At 43.4% G+C, this 14865-nt stretch overlaps 1 protein-coding gene across 9 annotated transcripts in view; it reads left to right on the forward strand.

The window, feature by feature from the left end:
• LOC126980346 (rootletin-like) overlaps window positions 1-14865 on the forward strand; it is a 130623-nt gene that overhangs the window by 84506 nt on the left and 31252 nt on the right. For all 9 annotated transcript variants that reach the window (XM_050830108.1, XM_050830109.1, XM_050830110.1 and 6 more), the window contains 2 exons: window positions 13553-13765; window positions 14379-14570. In XM_050830108.1, the coding sequence (XP_050686065.1) occupies window positions 13553-13765; window positions 14379-14570 (405 nt within the window). The remainder of the gene's footprint in view (window positions 1-13552; window positions 13766-14378; window positions 14571-14865) is intronic.

Below are 14865 nucleotides of genomic sequence, written 5' to 3' on the forward strand. Positions count from 1 at the left end.
TATTATTATTATTACTACTACTACTACTACTACTACTACTACTCTTTATGTTATGCTTTCTGCTGCTACTACAATATGCAACAGAAGCAGCAGTGGCAGTGGCAGTAGAAATATCCGGTGGTAGTAGTAGTAGTAGTAGTAGTAGTAGTAATGGTAATAGCAGCTGTTCTCGTTGCAATGGTGATGGTAGATGTAATAGTTTTCGCAGTATTACCTAACATTTCCAATACAAATTAAATATCATAGTTCAAAAAGTAAAACAAAAACAAAAAATCCATTATACTCCGAAAAGAAAATCAAGTATAAAAATAAACAGACACATAGGAACGAAAAAAAAAAGTAGAAAATAGCAACAAAAGAAGACCTCGAAGGCTAAAAAAAAGTGTTGATAAAAATCCAGCTCCATTTAAGACCAATTTTACGCTCGTGCAACGTTTTTGGCCAACGTTTTTAGCTCGGTATATTTTTTGGCTCCATTGTTCCTTTCAGTTATTAGTTCGTCTGTTATAATCGGTGTTGTAAGCGACGTGTGTGTGTGTGTGTGTGTGTGTGTGTGTGTGTGTGTGTGTGTGTGTGTGTGTTTAAATTAAGTGTGTCCGCGCCAGTCAGTCATCCGCATCACACACTCAGCCGATCAATCAGTCCATCAGTCATCCAGTCAGTCAGCTATCATTTATTCAATCATCTAATTAGCGATTCGTCCTTTCACTTAGCCAGCTTCCATCTTAAGTCATGCAGTCTTGGTAATTGTCACATTCAGCCTAATTACTCCTCTTGCCAGTTGGTTCGGCAGTCCGTTATTCAATCAGTCACTAATCTTGCCAGTTAGTCATCAAGTCGGCCAGTCAGGCAACCGGTCGTTTAATATTTCACCCTGCCAGAATATAGGTCAGCCAAGAAGTCAGTCAGTGTATCACCTAGTCAGCCAGTCAGTCAACCGGTCAACCAGGAAACCAGCTGACGTGACCGTTAACTATTGAAACACCTATTTAGCTTAGCGGGACATCCGTTAGTACGTTAATGAGATTGATAATCAGTCGCTCAGCTTGCTATTTAGTCATTCATCCGCTCGGTCGATCAGGCAGTAGGTCAGTCACTCAGTAAGTCAGTCAGTCAGTCACCCACTCATTCGTCATTCATTCACTCAATTGGTCAGCTAGTCAATTAGTTTGTCAGTCATCCAGTCAGACAATCACCACTTCAGTCAGTCAGTCAGTCAGTCAGTCAGTCAGTTACTAATTCATTCCTCATTCATTCATTCAATTACTCAATCAATCAATTAGTTTATCAGTCAGTCAGGCAAACAATCACCCATTCAGTTAGTCAGTCAGTTAGTCAGTCAGTCAGTCAGTCAGTCAATCAGTCAGTCAATCACCCTCTCATTCGTCATTCATTCATTCATTCAATTAGTCACCTATTCGATTAGTTTATCAGTCAGTCAGCCAGTTAGGCAATCACCACTTCAGTCAGTTAGTCAGTCAGTCACTCACTCACTCAGTCAGCTACCCATTCATTCCTCATTCATTCATTCAATAAGTCAGTCATTCAATTAGTTTATCAATCAGTCAGGCAAACAATCACCCATTCAGTTAGTCAGTCAAACAATTACCCATTCAGTTAGTAAGTCGGTCAGTCAGTCAGCCCCCGGGGAGTGAAGGCGGCGGCTGGCGTGCACAGGAAACAGTCACTTTAATTGTTCCTGATTACTCGAACCCGCATGAGCCTCCACGGGCAGCACGCAGGGTGAGAGAGAGAGAGAGAGAGAGAGAGAGAGAGAGAGAGACGTTCTACTATAGTTATTACTCTCGATTCATATGCATGTCACGAGGGAGGAAGAGGAAGAGGAAGGAAGGGGAAGGGAGGAAGAAAAAAGAGAGAGGGAGGAAAAAAAGCAGGGAGAGACTCGGTGAATAACAACCTGTGACACAAAATGGACAAAGAAAGAAGAGGAGGAGGAGGAGGAGGAGGAGGAGGAGGAGGAGGAGGAGGAGGAGGAGGAGGAGGAGGAGGAGGAGGAGGAGGAGGAGGAGGAGGAGGAGGAGGAGGAGGATCAACAGTAGATGGCATTAGTGTGTCACGATTCAACACAACAGAAAGCAGTGACTCGTTGGGCTGAAAGCTGGGAGGAGGAGGAGGAGGAGGAGGAGGAGGAGGAGGAGGAGGGAGGGAGAAGATAAAAAAAAAGATAAAAAGAAGGAGGAGGAAGAAATAAAAGAAGAAAATTGTATAGAAAGATGAATAAACAGGAACAAAGATGATTTTAATAGTGATAATGATGAGGAGTGAAAGGGAAAGGAAAGAGGAGGAAGAGGAGGTAAAAACAGGGAGGAAGAGGAAGACAAAGGAGATGACGTACAAAAGAGGAGAATTATGAAGAAAAGGCGAAAACAAGATAAATAGAAAGGAGGAGGAGGAGGAGGAGGAGGAGGAGGAGGTGATGATGATTAGGATAAACACACACACACACACACACACACACACACACACACACACACACACACACACACACACACACACACACACACCGTAATCATTTAACTTAAAGCAAGAAAGAGAGAAAAGAAACTTGAATTAATAGCAAAAATACACAAAAAAACAACTGAAATAAATAACCTTAGAAGAAAAGAAGATGGAGGGAGAAGAGAAAAGGAAAAGGAAGAAGAGTGGAGTAAAATAGATAAAGGAAGGAATTAAACGAGGAAGTGGAAGAAGAAAGAGAGGAAAAGAGAGGGAGAGAGAGAGAGAGAGAGAGAGAGAGAGAGAGAGAGAGAGAGAGAGAGAGAGAGAGAGAGAGAGAGAGAGAGAGAGAGAGAGAGAGAGAGAGAGAGAGAGATTTACAGTGGAGAAGAAGGAAAAGAAGAAAGAGGGGAGCAGAAAAGAAAGGAGGAAATGGAGGAAGAGAGAGGAAAAAAGGAGTGAAGGAGAGAGAAAGATCCAGAGTGAGAGAAGAGGAAAGAAAAGAAGGAAAAGTACACCAGAATATATGAAGGAGAAAGTGAAAGAAGGAACTGGAAGAAGAGAGAGGAAAAAATGGGAGCAACGGAGAAAGAAAATCCACAGTAAGTGAAAAGAAAAAAAGGGAGGTAAAGTGAAGCAAAATAAATGAAAAAGAAGGAAAGGGAGGAAAAAAAGGGAGGTAAAGTGAAGCAAAATAAATGAAAAAGAAGGAAAGGGAGGAAAAAAAGGAGAGGTGTTGAGAGAAAGATTCAGAGTTAGTGAAGAGGAAGGAAAATGAGGAAAAGCGGAGTAAAACAAAATAATGAAGGGAAGAGAAGGAAGTGAGAGAAGAAAGGGAGGAAAAAGAAGGGAGCAAGGGAGAGAGAGAGAGAGAGAGAGAGAGAGAGAGAGAGAGAGAGAGAGAGAGAGAGAGAGAGAGAGAGAGAGAGAGAGAGAGAGATTCAGGGACAAGACAAGAAGAAAAACATCAAAGGAGTCTTAAGCCACACCACAAATTACCTTATGGTGGGGGGGTGGGAGGGAGGGAGGGAGGGAGGGAAGGAGGAAGAAGAAAAGAGGAAGGATGGAGGGAGGAAGACTTTGTATCCTCCTCCTCCTCCTCCTCCTCCTCCTCCTCCTCTTTTCTGCAGTGCTCGTCTTCCATTTCCTGTTCGATGATATATGTTCTTTTTTCTTTATTAGAGAGAGAGAGAGAGAGAGAGAGAGAGAGAGAGAGAGAGAGAGAGAGAGAGAGAGAGAGAGAGAGAGAGAGAGAGAGAGTATATATATCACTCAACCCTTCATTCACTGACGCCTTTGTGGTTCAGTAGATAACGTGACGACCCATGAACCTGTGAGCCTTAGTTCGAATCCCGGTCTTAGTCACACTCCGATCATATTAACTTTCCCTTGTTTCAGTGTTTTTTTGTTTGTTTTTTACAGCAAACTAGACGGCTCAAGGGCAACAAAAAGAGTACAGAGAAAAGAAAAAAAAAGCCCGCTACTCACTACTCCCATAATAGAAAAGAGTAGAGTGGCCAAAGAGAGGTCAATTTCGGGTGGAGAGTTGTCTTGTACTTCTCTTTCCTTCTTCTTTTTATATCTCACTCCTCTTTCCTTTCTTTCTCCTTCTCTCCCTTAGATCCCTCCTCTCCTTCTTTTTCCCTTTCCATCTTCCCCTCTCTCTTTCTCTCTATCCTTCTCGTCCCTCCTTTTCCCCTCGCTTTCTCTCCCTCTTCCTTCTCCCTCTACTCACTTTTTTCCTTTGTCCTTCTCCTCCACCTTCCTCCTTTCTTTTCTGCTCCCCTCTTTCTTCTTTTGCTTCCTCTCCACTGTAAGTCTTTCTCTCTCCCTCCCTCCCTTTTCCTCTCTCTTTTCTTCCATGTCCTTCTTCTCTTCTCCTTCCTTCATCTGTTTGACTCCACTCTTCTTCCTTTTCCTTTTCTCTTCTCCTCCCTCTTTCTCCTTGGCTCAAACCTCCCATTTTCCCTTCCCTCCTTCCCTCCCTTCCCACCCCCCTGATGCACACAAAGACACACGCCCTCACCAAACCCTCATTATTAAGGCAGAATCTAACAACACGTTCCGTCATTCTTAAGGGATTGGGCGTGACCTTACCTCGAGTTTTTTTTTTTTTTTTTTTTTTTTTTTTGGTTTAGTCAGTTTTAGTTAGTTATTTTTGAGAGTATGTTTGAGAGTATTCGATTTTGTTGTTGTAGTTTTGGAAGTGCAGATAAAATAGGTCTACATTGAATTTAGTGTGGTAATTGTTTCTTTTCTTATATCACAGTTATCTTTTTTACATATCTTGCCTCCTCCTCCTCCTTTTTCTTCTTTCTTCCTCCTCCTCCTTTTCCAACTCCTATTTCTCCTTTTCATCCCTTTCATCTTCTTCCTCTTCTTTTTTATCTTCCTCTTCTTCTTTGTCTTCCTCTTCATCATCCTCTTCTTTTTTATCTTTCTCTTTCTTTCCTCTTCTTCTCTATCTTTCTCTTCCTTCTTCCTTATCTTTATCATTATCCTCATCATCTTCCTCCTCCTACTCTTCCTCTTCCTCCTTTTCATCCCTTTCATCTTCTTTCTCTTCTTTTTTTCTTTCTCTTCTTCTTTGTCTTCCTCTTCATCATCCTTTTCTTTTTTATCTTTATCTTTCTTTCCTCTTCTTCTCTATCTTTCTCTTCCTTCTTCCTTATCTTTATCCTCATCCTCATCATCTTCCTCTTCCTATTCTTCCTCTTCCTCCTTTTCATCCCTTTCATCTTCTTTCTCTTTTTTATCTTCTTCTTTGTCTTCCTCTTCATCATCCTCTTCTTTTTTATCTTTTTCTTTCCTCTTCATCTCTATCTTTCTCTTCCTTCTTCCTCATCCTCATCCTCATCATCTTCCTCCTCCCACTTTTCCCCTATTACAACTTCCATCGATTTTGCACTTCTTTACTCATTCATCCCTATCGCTGCGAAGCCAAGGGAACCGCCCCTCCGTGTAAGCTTAAGAAACACGTTGCCTTCACCTCTCCTCTGGCATCGAAGAAAAGGAATCCACACAAGGTCGCGGCCTCAGTTGTTGTCAGATTACGGGGGAGGGATATCGGTGGCTCCTCCAGGCACGATGAATCTACAGGAAGAGGAGGAGGATGAGGAAGAAGAAGAAGAAGAAGAAGAAGAAGAAGAAGAAGAAGAAGAAGAAGAAGAAGAAGAGGAAGAAAGTGATGTGGACGAGGAATATGGAAAAATTCTTCAGATGGAAATACAAGATAGAGGAAGAGGGAAAGGAGGGGAAAGTGTAGGAGGAGAAAGATGGAAAAAATGTTCAGATGGAAATACAAGATAGAGGAAGAAAGAAAGGAGGAGGAAGTGTAGGAGGAGGGAGATGGAAAAAAAATGTTCAGGTGGAGATACATGATGAAGGAGGAGGAAAAGGAGAGGAGGAGGAAAACCAGAGGAAAAGAATATTAGGATGTTTTCTTAACCAGTGTGTGAGTGTGTGTGTGTGTGTGTGTGTGTGTGTGTGTGTGTGTGTGTGTGTGTGTGTGTGTGTGTGTACGTGCGTGAGTGCAATGAGAGATGACAGGTAAAAGCAATTAAGCAAGACCTCTCTTTATCTAGATTGAGAGAGAGAGAGAGAGAGAGAGAGAGAGAGAGAGAGAGAGAGAGAGAGAGAGAGAGAGAGAGAGAGAGAGAGAGAGAGAGAGAGAGAGAGAGAGAGAGAGAGCACTTTTCCTCCACAGCACATCCGCAGTACCTCCAAAAAATATAACCAAATAAAAAAAAGAAAAAAAAAGAAAGGAAGGTAGCAAGCATCAAGCCCTTCAGCTCACATTACCACCCATAAATACCCAAACGACCCGCGCAGCTCCCTTCCTGGACTTTATTATATACGATAAAAATAAAATTACAAAAAAAGGAGCGGAAAAATTAATGCGTGCGAGCCCCAGGAGAGGAGGGGGCCGTAACTGCAGGTACCTCGCCTCACTAATTAGGGACACCTGGCCTCGGAGTCTTGCCCTATGAAATACCTGTGTTTGCCCCATAAACTGTGTGCGGGAAGCCGTTGTATTAAAGGGAAATGAAAAGCGGAGAGGAGGAGGAGGAGGGGAAGGAGGGGGAGGAGGAAGACGATGATGATGTGGACGAGGAAAATGGAAAATCGAGTTCAGATGGAAATACAGAATGGAGTAAATAAAGGAAAAGGAGGAGAAGGGAAAGGAGGGGTAGGAGGAAGAAGATGATGATGTGGACGAGTAAAATGGAAAATCGTGTTCAGATAGAAATACAAAATGGAGCAAATAAAGGAAAAGGAGGAGGAGGTGAAGGAGGAGGAGGAAGAAGATGATGATATGGACGGGGAAAATGGAAAATCGAGTTCAGATGGAAATACAAAATGGAGGAGGAGGAGGAGGAGGAGGAGAGAGACGGGAGAAAGATGATGAGGAAGAGGAGGTGGACGAGGAAAATGGAAAATCATGTTGAAATGGAAATACAAAATGGAGGAGGAGGAAAAAAGAGGGAGGAAGAGGAGGAGAGAGACGGGAGAAAGGTGATGAGGACGAGGAAAATAGAAAAAAAGTATTCTTATGGAAATACATAATGGAGGAGGAGAAAGAAAAGGAGGAGGAGGAAAATAATGATGATGTGGACGAGGAAAATAGAAAGTCGTGTTGAAATGGAAATACAAAATGGAGGAGAAAAACAAAAGGAGGAGGAGGAGGAGAGAGGCGGGAGAAAGATGAGGAGGAGGAGGAAGTGGACGAGTAAAATGGAAAATCGTGTTGAAATGGAAGTATAAAATGGATGAGGAGGAGAAGGAGAGAGACGGGAGAAAGATGATGACGTGGAGGAGGAAGTGGACGAGGAAAATAGAAAAAAATGTTCATATGGAAATAAAAAATCGAGAAGGAGAAAGAAAAGGGGAGGAAAAGGGGAGGAAAATCGTGTTCAGATGGAAATAAAAGACGGAGGAGGGGAAAAGGGAAAACCAAAAGGAGGAGGTGGAGGAGAAGGAGTAGGACAATTTGAACAAGGAAAACTGGGAATAGAAGGGAGATGAAAGTACAGTTAAAAAAAAAAAAGGAAAACGACTATGAGATGTTGAAAACCTTGCATGTGATAGGACGGTAGTGTTTGAGAAAGGCAGGAAGAAGAGGAGGAGGAGGAGAAGACGAAGAAGGAGCCGGAGGATGGGGGGGGGGGAGTTACAGAAGACTAGACAAAGAGAATCAAGTCATTAGTATAGATTAAAAAGTTGATTTGAAGTTTGTTTTAGCACAATATCGATCTGTTCTATTATTACAGTAACCCAGAGAGAGAGAGAGAGAGAGAGAGAGAGAGAGAGAGAGAGAGAGAGAGAGAGAGAGAGAGAGAGAGAGAGAGAGAGAGAGAGAGAACCTCTTTCCTCCTCTCCACTTAAAACCGAGGGGCCAGTAATTTTTTTTTTCGTCCTGACCTCACATTCTGCTCCAAATTACCTCCAGACCCCATATATAATGAACCGTGTGAGGGAGGGAGAGAAGGAAAGAGGGAGGGAGGGAGAGAAGGGAGAGATGAAGGCAAAAGAAGGGAGAGAAAAGGCCCGACTTGTGTTACTTCATAAAAAGATGTTTGAGTACGCCTTTATAGCGTGTTTGTGTGTGTTGTTGTTGTTGTTGTTGTTGGTGGTGGTGGTGGTGTTTTTCCTCTTGTTCTTGTTCTGCTTCTTCTTTTGTTATATCTAGGTCATTCAGATTTTACTACAAAGGCTAAAGTTACCTGATAATTAAACACACACACACACACACACACACACACACACACACCTGGCATATAAGTGTGGCTGGCAGTGTTTTCTTCTTCAGTCTCCCATCACCGCTCCGACCCACAACACCACCGCCGCCTCCTGCCTCCTGCTCTCCCCTTCTCTGGGTACACACACACCACCTACACCTACACCTACACTTCTCCCTTCGTCTGTGTATACCGTTCTGTGTGTGGTTATCTTAGTGTTAGTGGTGGCATTTCGTGTTTGTTTTCGTTTCCTTTTGATTAACTTACGTGTGGTGCAAATTTTCGAAGAGCTGGACGAAGGAAACTATAGAGGATGTGAAGATGATATGGCAATGTCTTAAGGGAAATGTGTTTTGTGTGTCTCAGTAGCGTTGAAATGTGAAAAAACAACACCATATAATCTCGTTCTCAAGGGTAATGTTAACTAGTGTTTTGTGTGGCTTATTCAGTACCGTTGAAACTTGAAGCAGATGAAAAAATACCAAAATACTCGCGTTTCATCAAGAGAAAGTTACTAATGTGTTGCAAGAAATTGTGTAATGAGTGTGTTCCGAAGGCAAGACGATATATTCATCTCGTAGGAATAGAGCAACAGAAGAAAGGAGTTACTACATTCGTCTCTATAAGCAATAAAAGAAAACTCCTGAATTCTTGCATTAAATTGTGGGTCTTTGGTGGTGGTAGTCGCTTTACGTTTTTATTTTATTTTTTCATTATTTGGTTTTATGTTTTGGTTTTTCATTCCTTTACGATAACCGGGAGTGTTTAAGAGACCGTTGTGAAATGTGCCCGTGGGAAATGTTGAGATCTGTGTGTGTCCTCTCCTAATCCCTCCCCTCGCCGCCGCAACACAAGGACTGCCCAACGCTGGTGCTTCATGCTTAGAGGTGACAGGTGATGCGTTTCCATTCATACTGCAAAAGGAGACAAACGAAAGAAAAAAAGGGACAGACCAAAGGCAAAAGGAAATAGACCAAAGCTTGAAGTAGACCAGAGACGAAAGGACACAGACGAAAAAAGTGACGGACCTACGACTATATGAGAAAGACTAAAGGATGAAATAGACAGAGCAAAGACGAAAGAAGACAGACTAAAAGAGAAAGGACCCAGACCAAAGGGGAAAAGGGACAGACCAAAAGCGAAAGAAGACCGAAGGGGGAAGAAGACAGACCAAAGGCAGAGAGAGACAAACCAAGAGAGAAAGAAGAAAAACCAAAGACGGAAAGAGACAGACCTAAAGAGAAAGAAGAAAGACGAAACATAAGACTTGACAGACCAAAGACAGAAGGAGAAGAAGTTAAGACAGAAGGAGACAAACCAAAGCAAAAGAAGAAAAGCCTAAAGATAAAAAAGACAAAGAGGCAAAAAAACACAAACCAAGGGAGAAAAAGAAAGGCTAAGGAAAATAAAAGTACACCCTCAATGTGTTTATCCGTAAAGCTAAAGAAAAGGGGTTCTGAAAGACTTGCTAAAGAAAATGGAAAAGAGGTTATTCCCGTTTTCTTTGTTTGATTGATGTTGCCAGTGGTGTATGTAACAATGGTGGTGATGTTCTTGTGCATTATTATTATTATTATTATTATTATTATTATTATTATTATTATTATTATTATTATTATTATTATCACCGTCATCCTTATCATCATTACTTTATTTATTCATCTGTTTATTCATTTATTTTAGTCTGTCTGATTGGAGCGTATCTAAACACACACACACACACACACACACACACACACACACACACACACACACACACACACACACACACACACGTATATAAAAATGAATGAAAGGGAACGAAGATATCACAGCATTAATAACAGCAAGGAAGGAAGAATCATTAAATAAAAAAGAAAATAACGCAAAATAAGAATAACGATGGAGGAAATAGTAATAACAGACTGAGAACAATGAACACAGGAATAGCAGTGTGCCCACCTCCTCCCTCGTACTCATTCATGAAAACCTCGAAATTGAATACCGCCCAAAAAATAATAAATCAGAGAATCATGAGCGTGGGATTTAGAGAACTCATAAAGCATAAAAAAATAATCACATCTGCCGCCGAAGTGACTCTGGGAAAACCATTAGGGCTGAGAAATGGTTGCTGAGGTTGTCTACTGATCAATACTGCAGGAGGGAAGGAAGAGGGAGGGAGGAGATGAGAGAGAGAGAGAGAGAGAGAGAGAGAGAGAGAGAGAGAGAGAGAGAGAGAGAGAGAGAGAGAGAGAGAGAGAGTAATGTGGGGATGAAAATAAGGGAGGGATAATAGGAGGGAGAGAAAGATAGATGCATATAAAAAAAAGAAGGGAGAGATGGAGGGAAGGAAGGAAGGGAGGGAGAGAGACTACTAAATCCAGACTTTCTTTCATGTAAACGTTTGGGCTTGTCTGCCAGGCTGCCCGTGTGTGTGTGTGTGTGTGTGTGTGTGTGTGTGTGTGTGTGTGTGTGTGTGTGTGTGTGTGTGTGTGTGTGTGTGTGTGTCATTTCTTTTCCTTCCTTGCTTTCTTTCCCTTTATCTGTCTGTTTCATTATTTCCATTTTTTTCTTGCTCTTTCTTCTATCTGTATCTACTTGTATATGACTGTCTCTCTTTTTACCTTTGTTTGTCTGTCTCTCTTTGTTTATCTTTTAAAGCCTCTCATTCTTTACTACCCGTCATAAATAATTGTTCTTGCGCTTATTAAAATCTAAATCTGTTTCACCTCTGTCAGTCTGTCTGTTTGGGCTCCTTTTTCTATCTTTTTGTATGTATGTGTTTAATTTTCTTCACTTTGTTAATATCCACCTGTCTTGCTGTCTGTCTGTTAGTCCGTCTGTGTGTGAATGTGATGGTGAGAGTGTCTTTCTGTCTGTCTAACGCTGTCTGGTAGTCGAACGGATGGTGATGATGGTGATGATGATGGTGGTGGTGATGATGGTGTCTTTTTGTCTCTGTTTTTTGCTTTTTAGTTTGGGTCTTGTCTTAGTCAGGTGATGGTGATGGTGGTGGTGGTGTCTCTCTGTCTGTGTATGTTAGTCAGTTTGTGTCATGTTTAAGCCAGTAAATGATGATGATGATGATGACGATGGTGATGATGGTGGCGGTGTGGGAGGGGGGGCTGGGGGGTGATGGTGTATTTTTGCCTCTGTGTCTTTCCTTGTTAGTCAGTCTGTGTCTTGTCTCGGCCAGAAAATAATGAAGAGAAGGAGGAGGAGGAGGAAGAGGGTGATGATGATGGTGGTGGGGGGAGGGGCGGGTGTTGATGGTGTCATTTTGCCTCTGTGTCTCTCCCTGTTAGTCACTCTGTGTCTTGTCTCAGCCAGAAAATAATGAAGAAAAGGAGGAGAGTGATGGTGATGGTGATGATGGTGGTGATGATGTCTTTTTGTTTCTCTCTGCCTGTCTTATCTTAGCCACGAGATGATGATGATGGTGGTGGTAGTGGTGATAGTGATGGTGTCTTTTCTCTCTCTTTGCCTGTCTTGTCTTAGCCACGAGATGATGATGATGATGATAATGATGATGGTGGTGATAGTGATGGTGTCTTTTTGTCTCTCTTTGCCTGTCTTGTCTTAGCCACGAGATGATGGTGATGATGGTGATGATGATGATGGTGGTGGTGGTGGTGGTGGTGGTCCATGGCTCCTGCCCCGCCTCGCCGAGCCTCCGGGCGGCTAATACACCACCATTACGAGGTTTATGTGACCGCCGCCACCAGCCAAACGCAACACAAGCACGCCGCCCACCCGACCCCAGCCAGACCCCCCCCCCCCCCCTTGTCAGCCAGTCAGTCAGCAACCCCCAACCCCCAACCCCCAACCAGCCAGCCTCCCTTTCTAGTCAGTCAATCAGCCAGTCACTCACACTCACCCCAATCAGTCAGTCAAACCCACATACAGTCACCTCTCCCTAGTTAGCCAGTCAGCCAGTCAGCCCCACCCCCAGCCAATCAGTCAGTCATCCACATACACCAGCCAGTCAGTCAGGCAACCACCAATCGCCTTTCCCTTGTCAGCCAGTCAGTCAGCTACACACCGCAGTCAGTCAGTCAGTCAATCCCCCCAATCACCTTCACTTGGTCAGCCAGTCAGTCAGTCATTCAGCCACCCATTCCCGGTCACTTTTCCCTAGTCAGTCAGTTAGTCAGTCCGCCACACACCCAGCCAGCCTCCAGTAGTCAGCCAGTCACCCACCACCACCAGTCACCTTCCCTTCCCCCCTTCCTCCGCTAAACATGCCGTTGGAATGTTTTTTTTTTTTGGGGGGGGGGTGGGGGGTGGGGGGGAAGGGACATTGTTTTAAGTTCTTCTATATATACACTTATTTCGTTTATTTCATTTTATCTATTTCTTATCATCCAATCATTGTGTTTATTGATTTCCTAATTATCTTGTCATTGTTTTTTTTTTTTTTTTTTTTTTTTCTCATATGTTAAATGTCATATTGGTCAGAGAACGTTATCTCTATTCTTTTTTTTTGTTTTTGTTGTTTTCACCCTGTCAAGTTTTTTTGGGGGTTGTTTTGCTTGTCTACTCTTGTTTGCCTGACATTTATTTACCTTTGATCGGGAAGTCTCTAATTTGTGTGGGCGTCGTGACTGTTTAGATTCCTTTATTTGCTTTGCCGTGATCTCGTCTTTGTTTTCCTCAAGATTTAATTACCCGTGTGGACGTTTGAAGGGAGATATTAGCATATCAACAGACTCATGTTTTTAGCCACGAAACACGAAACGTGTCTCGTTGTTTATTCTCGTTTCAAATTTCATTCGACTGAAGAAAAAAAATATCGAGGTTTTTGTTGCAACCTGATACGAACACGCCACCAGACAATGTTGTTTCTTTAAATGAAATATAAAGATTCCCCCGTTCTTCCCCTCCTTATCCCTCCCTCATTAACCTTCTTCCTCCTTCTCTTCCTCACTAACTCTTCCTGTTCATCCTTCCTCCATTTATTGTCCATACTGACTTTCCATGTTCTCTCCCTCCTTTCGTCCCCAACTAATACTGCTCGTCCATCCTTCTCGTGGATGTCCTCCTTCCCTATCCACCAACCTTCCTCATCCATATTCTCCTTCTCTTCCCATTCCTTACTTTACCTCCTTGCCTTACCTTACCTTACCTCCTTGCCTTACCTTACCTTACCTTATCGTTACCTTATACCTTCTCATATCTTACCTTACCCCTTCCCTTACCGTTACCTTTCCTTCTCTTCTCTTCTCTTCCCTTCCCTTCCCTTCCCTTTTCTTTTCTTTCCTTTCCTTTCCTTCCCTTCCCTTCCCTTCCCTTCCCTTCCCTTCCCTCTCTTCCATTCCCTTCCTTTCCCTCGCCTTACCCTTCCCGCTAACACCTCTTCTCCCTCCTCCTCCCGGCAGCGATTCAACAACTACTACATCTCGGGCCACAAGAGTCTCCTGGACTTGTGGCGGGAGATCGGGTCCGTCAAACGCAATTTCTCCGAGGTCAAACATCTGACCTCTCGTGACCTCACCGAGCTGAAGGGCGACCTCGAGCGCTACGCCCATCAGCTGACCTCCGCGTGCAACACAGCGCAAGCCAACATGAGCTACATCCCCACCGGAGAACGGGTCAGTGGTGATAGTAGTAGTAGTAGTTATTGTCGTTGATGTTTGGCACTTGCTGTGATTCCCAAATATCCATCTTGTATGAGAGAGAAAAAGACCCCTCGCATACCCCTCTCTGTACCCACCTATACTTCTCTCAGTGGCTCGACCTTAACTCTCCCCTCTCCCCGACTTTTAACTTCCCCATGGTCTTCTCTCTACTACTTCCCTTCTCCCTCCTCCATTGCCATTTGACCCTTTTCCTACCCCTTCCCCTGGCCCCTAATTTCCCCTTGACCCTCAATATCTACTACTTCCCCTGCCCATTAAACCCTTCCTCGTGACCCCTTATCTACTCCCTTCTCCCCATGGCCTTCTCTCTACCCTTTCCCCTTCCCCTCAACAGTGCCAGATTGTCGTACTCAGCCTCCTATGTTTCCCGATTTCCGACCCCAAAACTACCTTCTCAAACCCAGAAACTGCCTTCATATATAGTTATCGTTAAAATGGTTAATTATTGGTGCTTTTTGGCAATCGCTATGGCTCAAAAACCGGTAAATACGAGGCTCTGAGTACGATAATCTGGCAACGAAGCAAGTTTCATGCCCCGCCCCGTCACCCTCCCCTGTGGCCGCAGGACGAGTATGTGGTGGCCAACCCCGCCGACCTGTGGGGCCGCATCCAGGAGTGCGAGAAGGCCCAGATGCGAGCCGAGGCCGAGAAGGGGACGCTCAAGGAGAGGATCAACGACCTCAACTCCAGGATCTCGGAGCTCAACAACAACCTCCGGGACAAGGACCGCACCATACAGGACCTCAACAAGAAGCTGGTGAGTGATTGCCGAAGTCTCCCATCTGTCACGACTCTTGTTTTCCGTTTTCTTTGCTCTCCTTCCAGCCGTTTCCTCCTCCTTTTTTCTTTATTCTCTAGTTTAGCTGCAAGTTTATACGAGCATTTCAGTTTTTTTCCTTCATTTCCTCCTTTCCTTTCTTATCATTTGTTTACTTGCAACAATAAACTATCAATCAATCAATCATTTATAGATATGTTGTTTTTACCTTTTTTTCTTTATATGGGTCTGCCTTTCCGTACTTGCATATTTTTTTCTCATCTCTCTCTCCCTT

The sequence above is a fragment of the Eriocheir sinensis genome, chromosome 44 (genome assembly GCF_024679095.1).
Source record: "Eriocheir sinensis breed Jianghai 21 chromosome 44, ASM2467909v1, whole genome shotgun sequence".
NCBI classification, from domain to species: Eukaryota; Metazoa; Arthropoda; class Malacostraca; order Decapoda; family Varunidae; genus Eriocheir; species Eriocheir sinensis.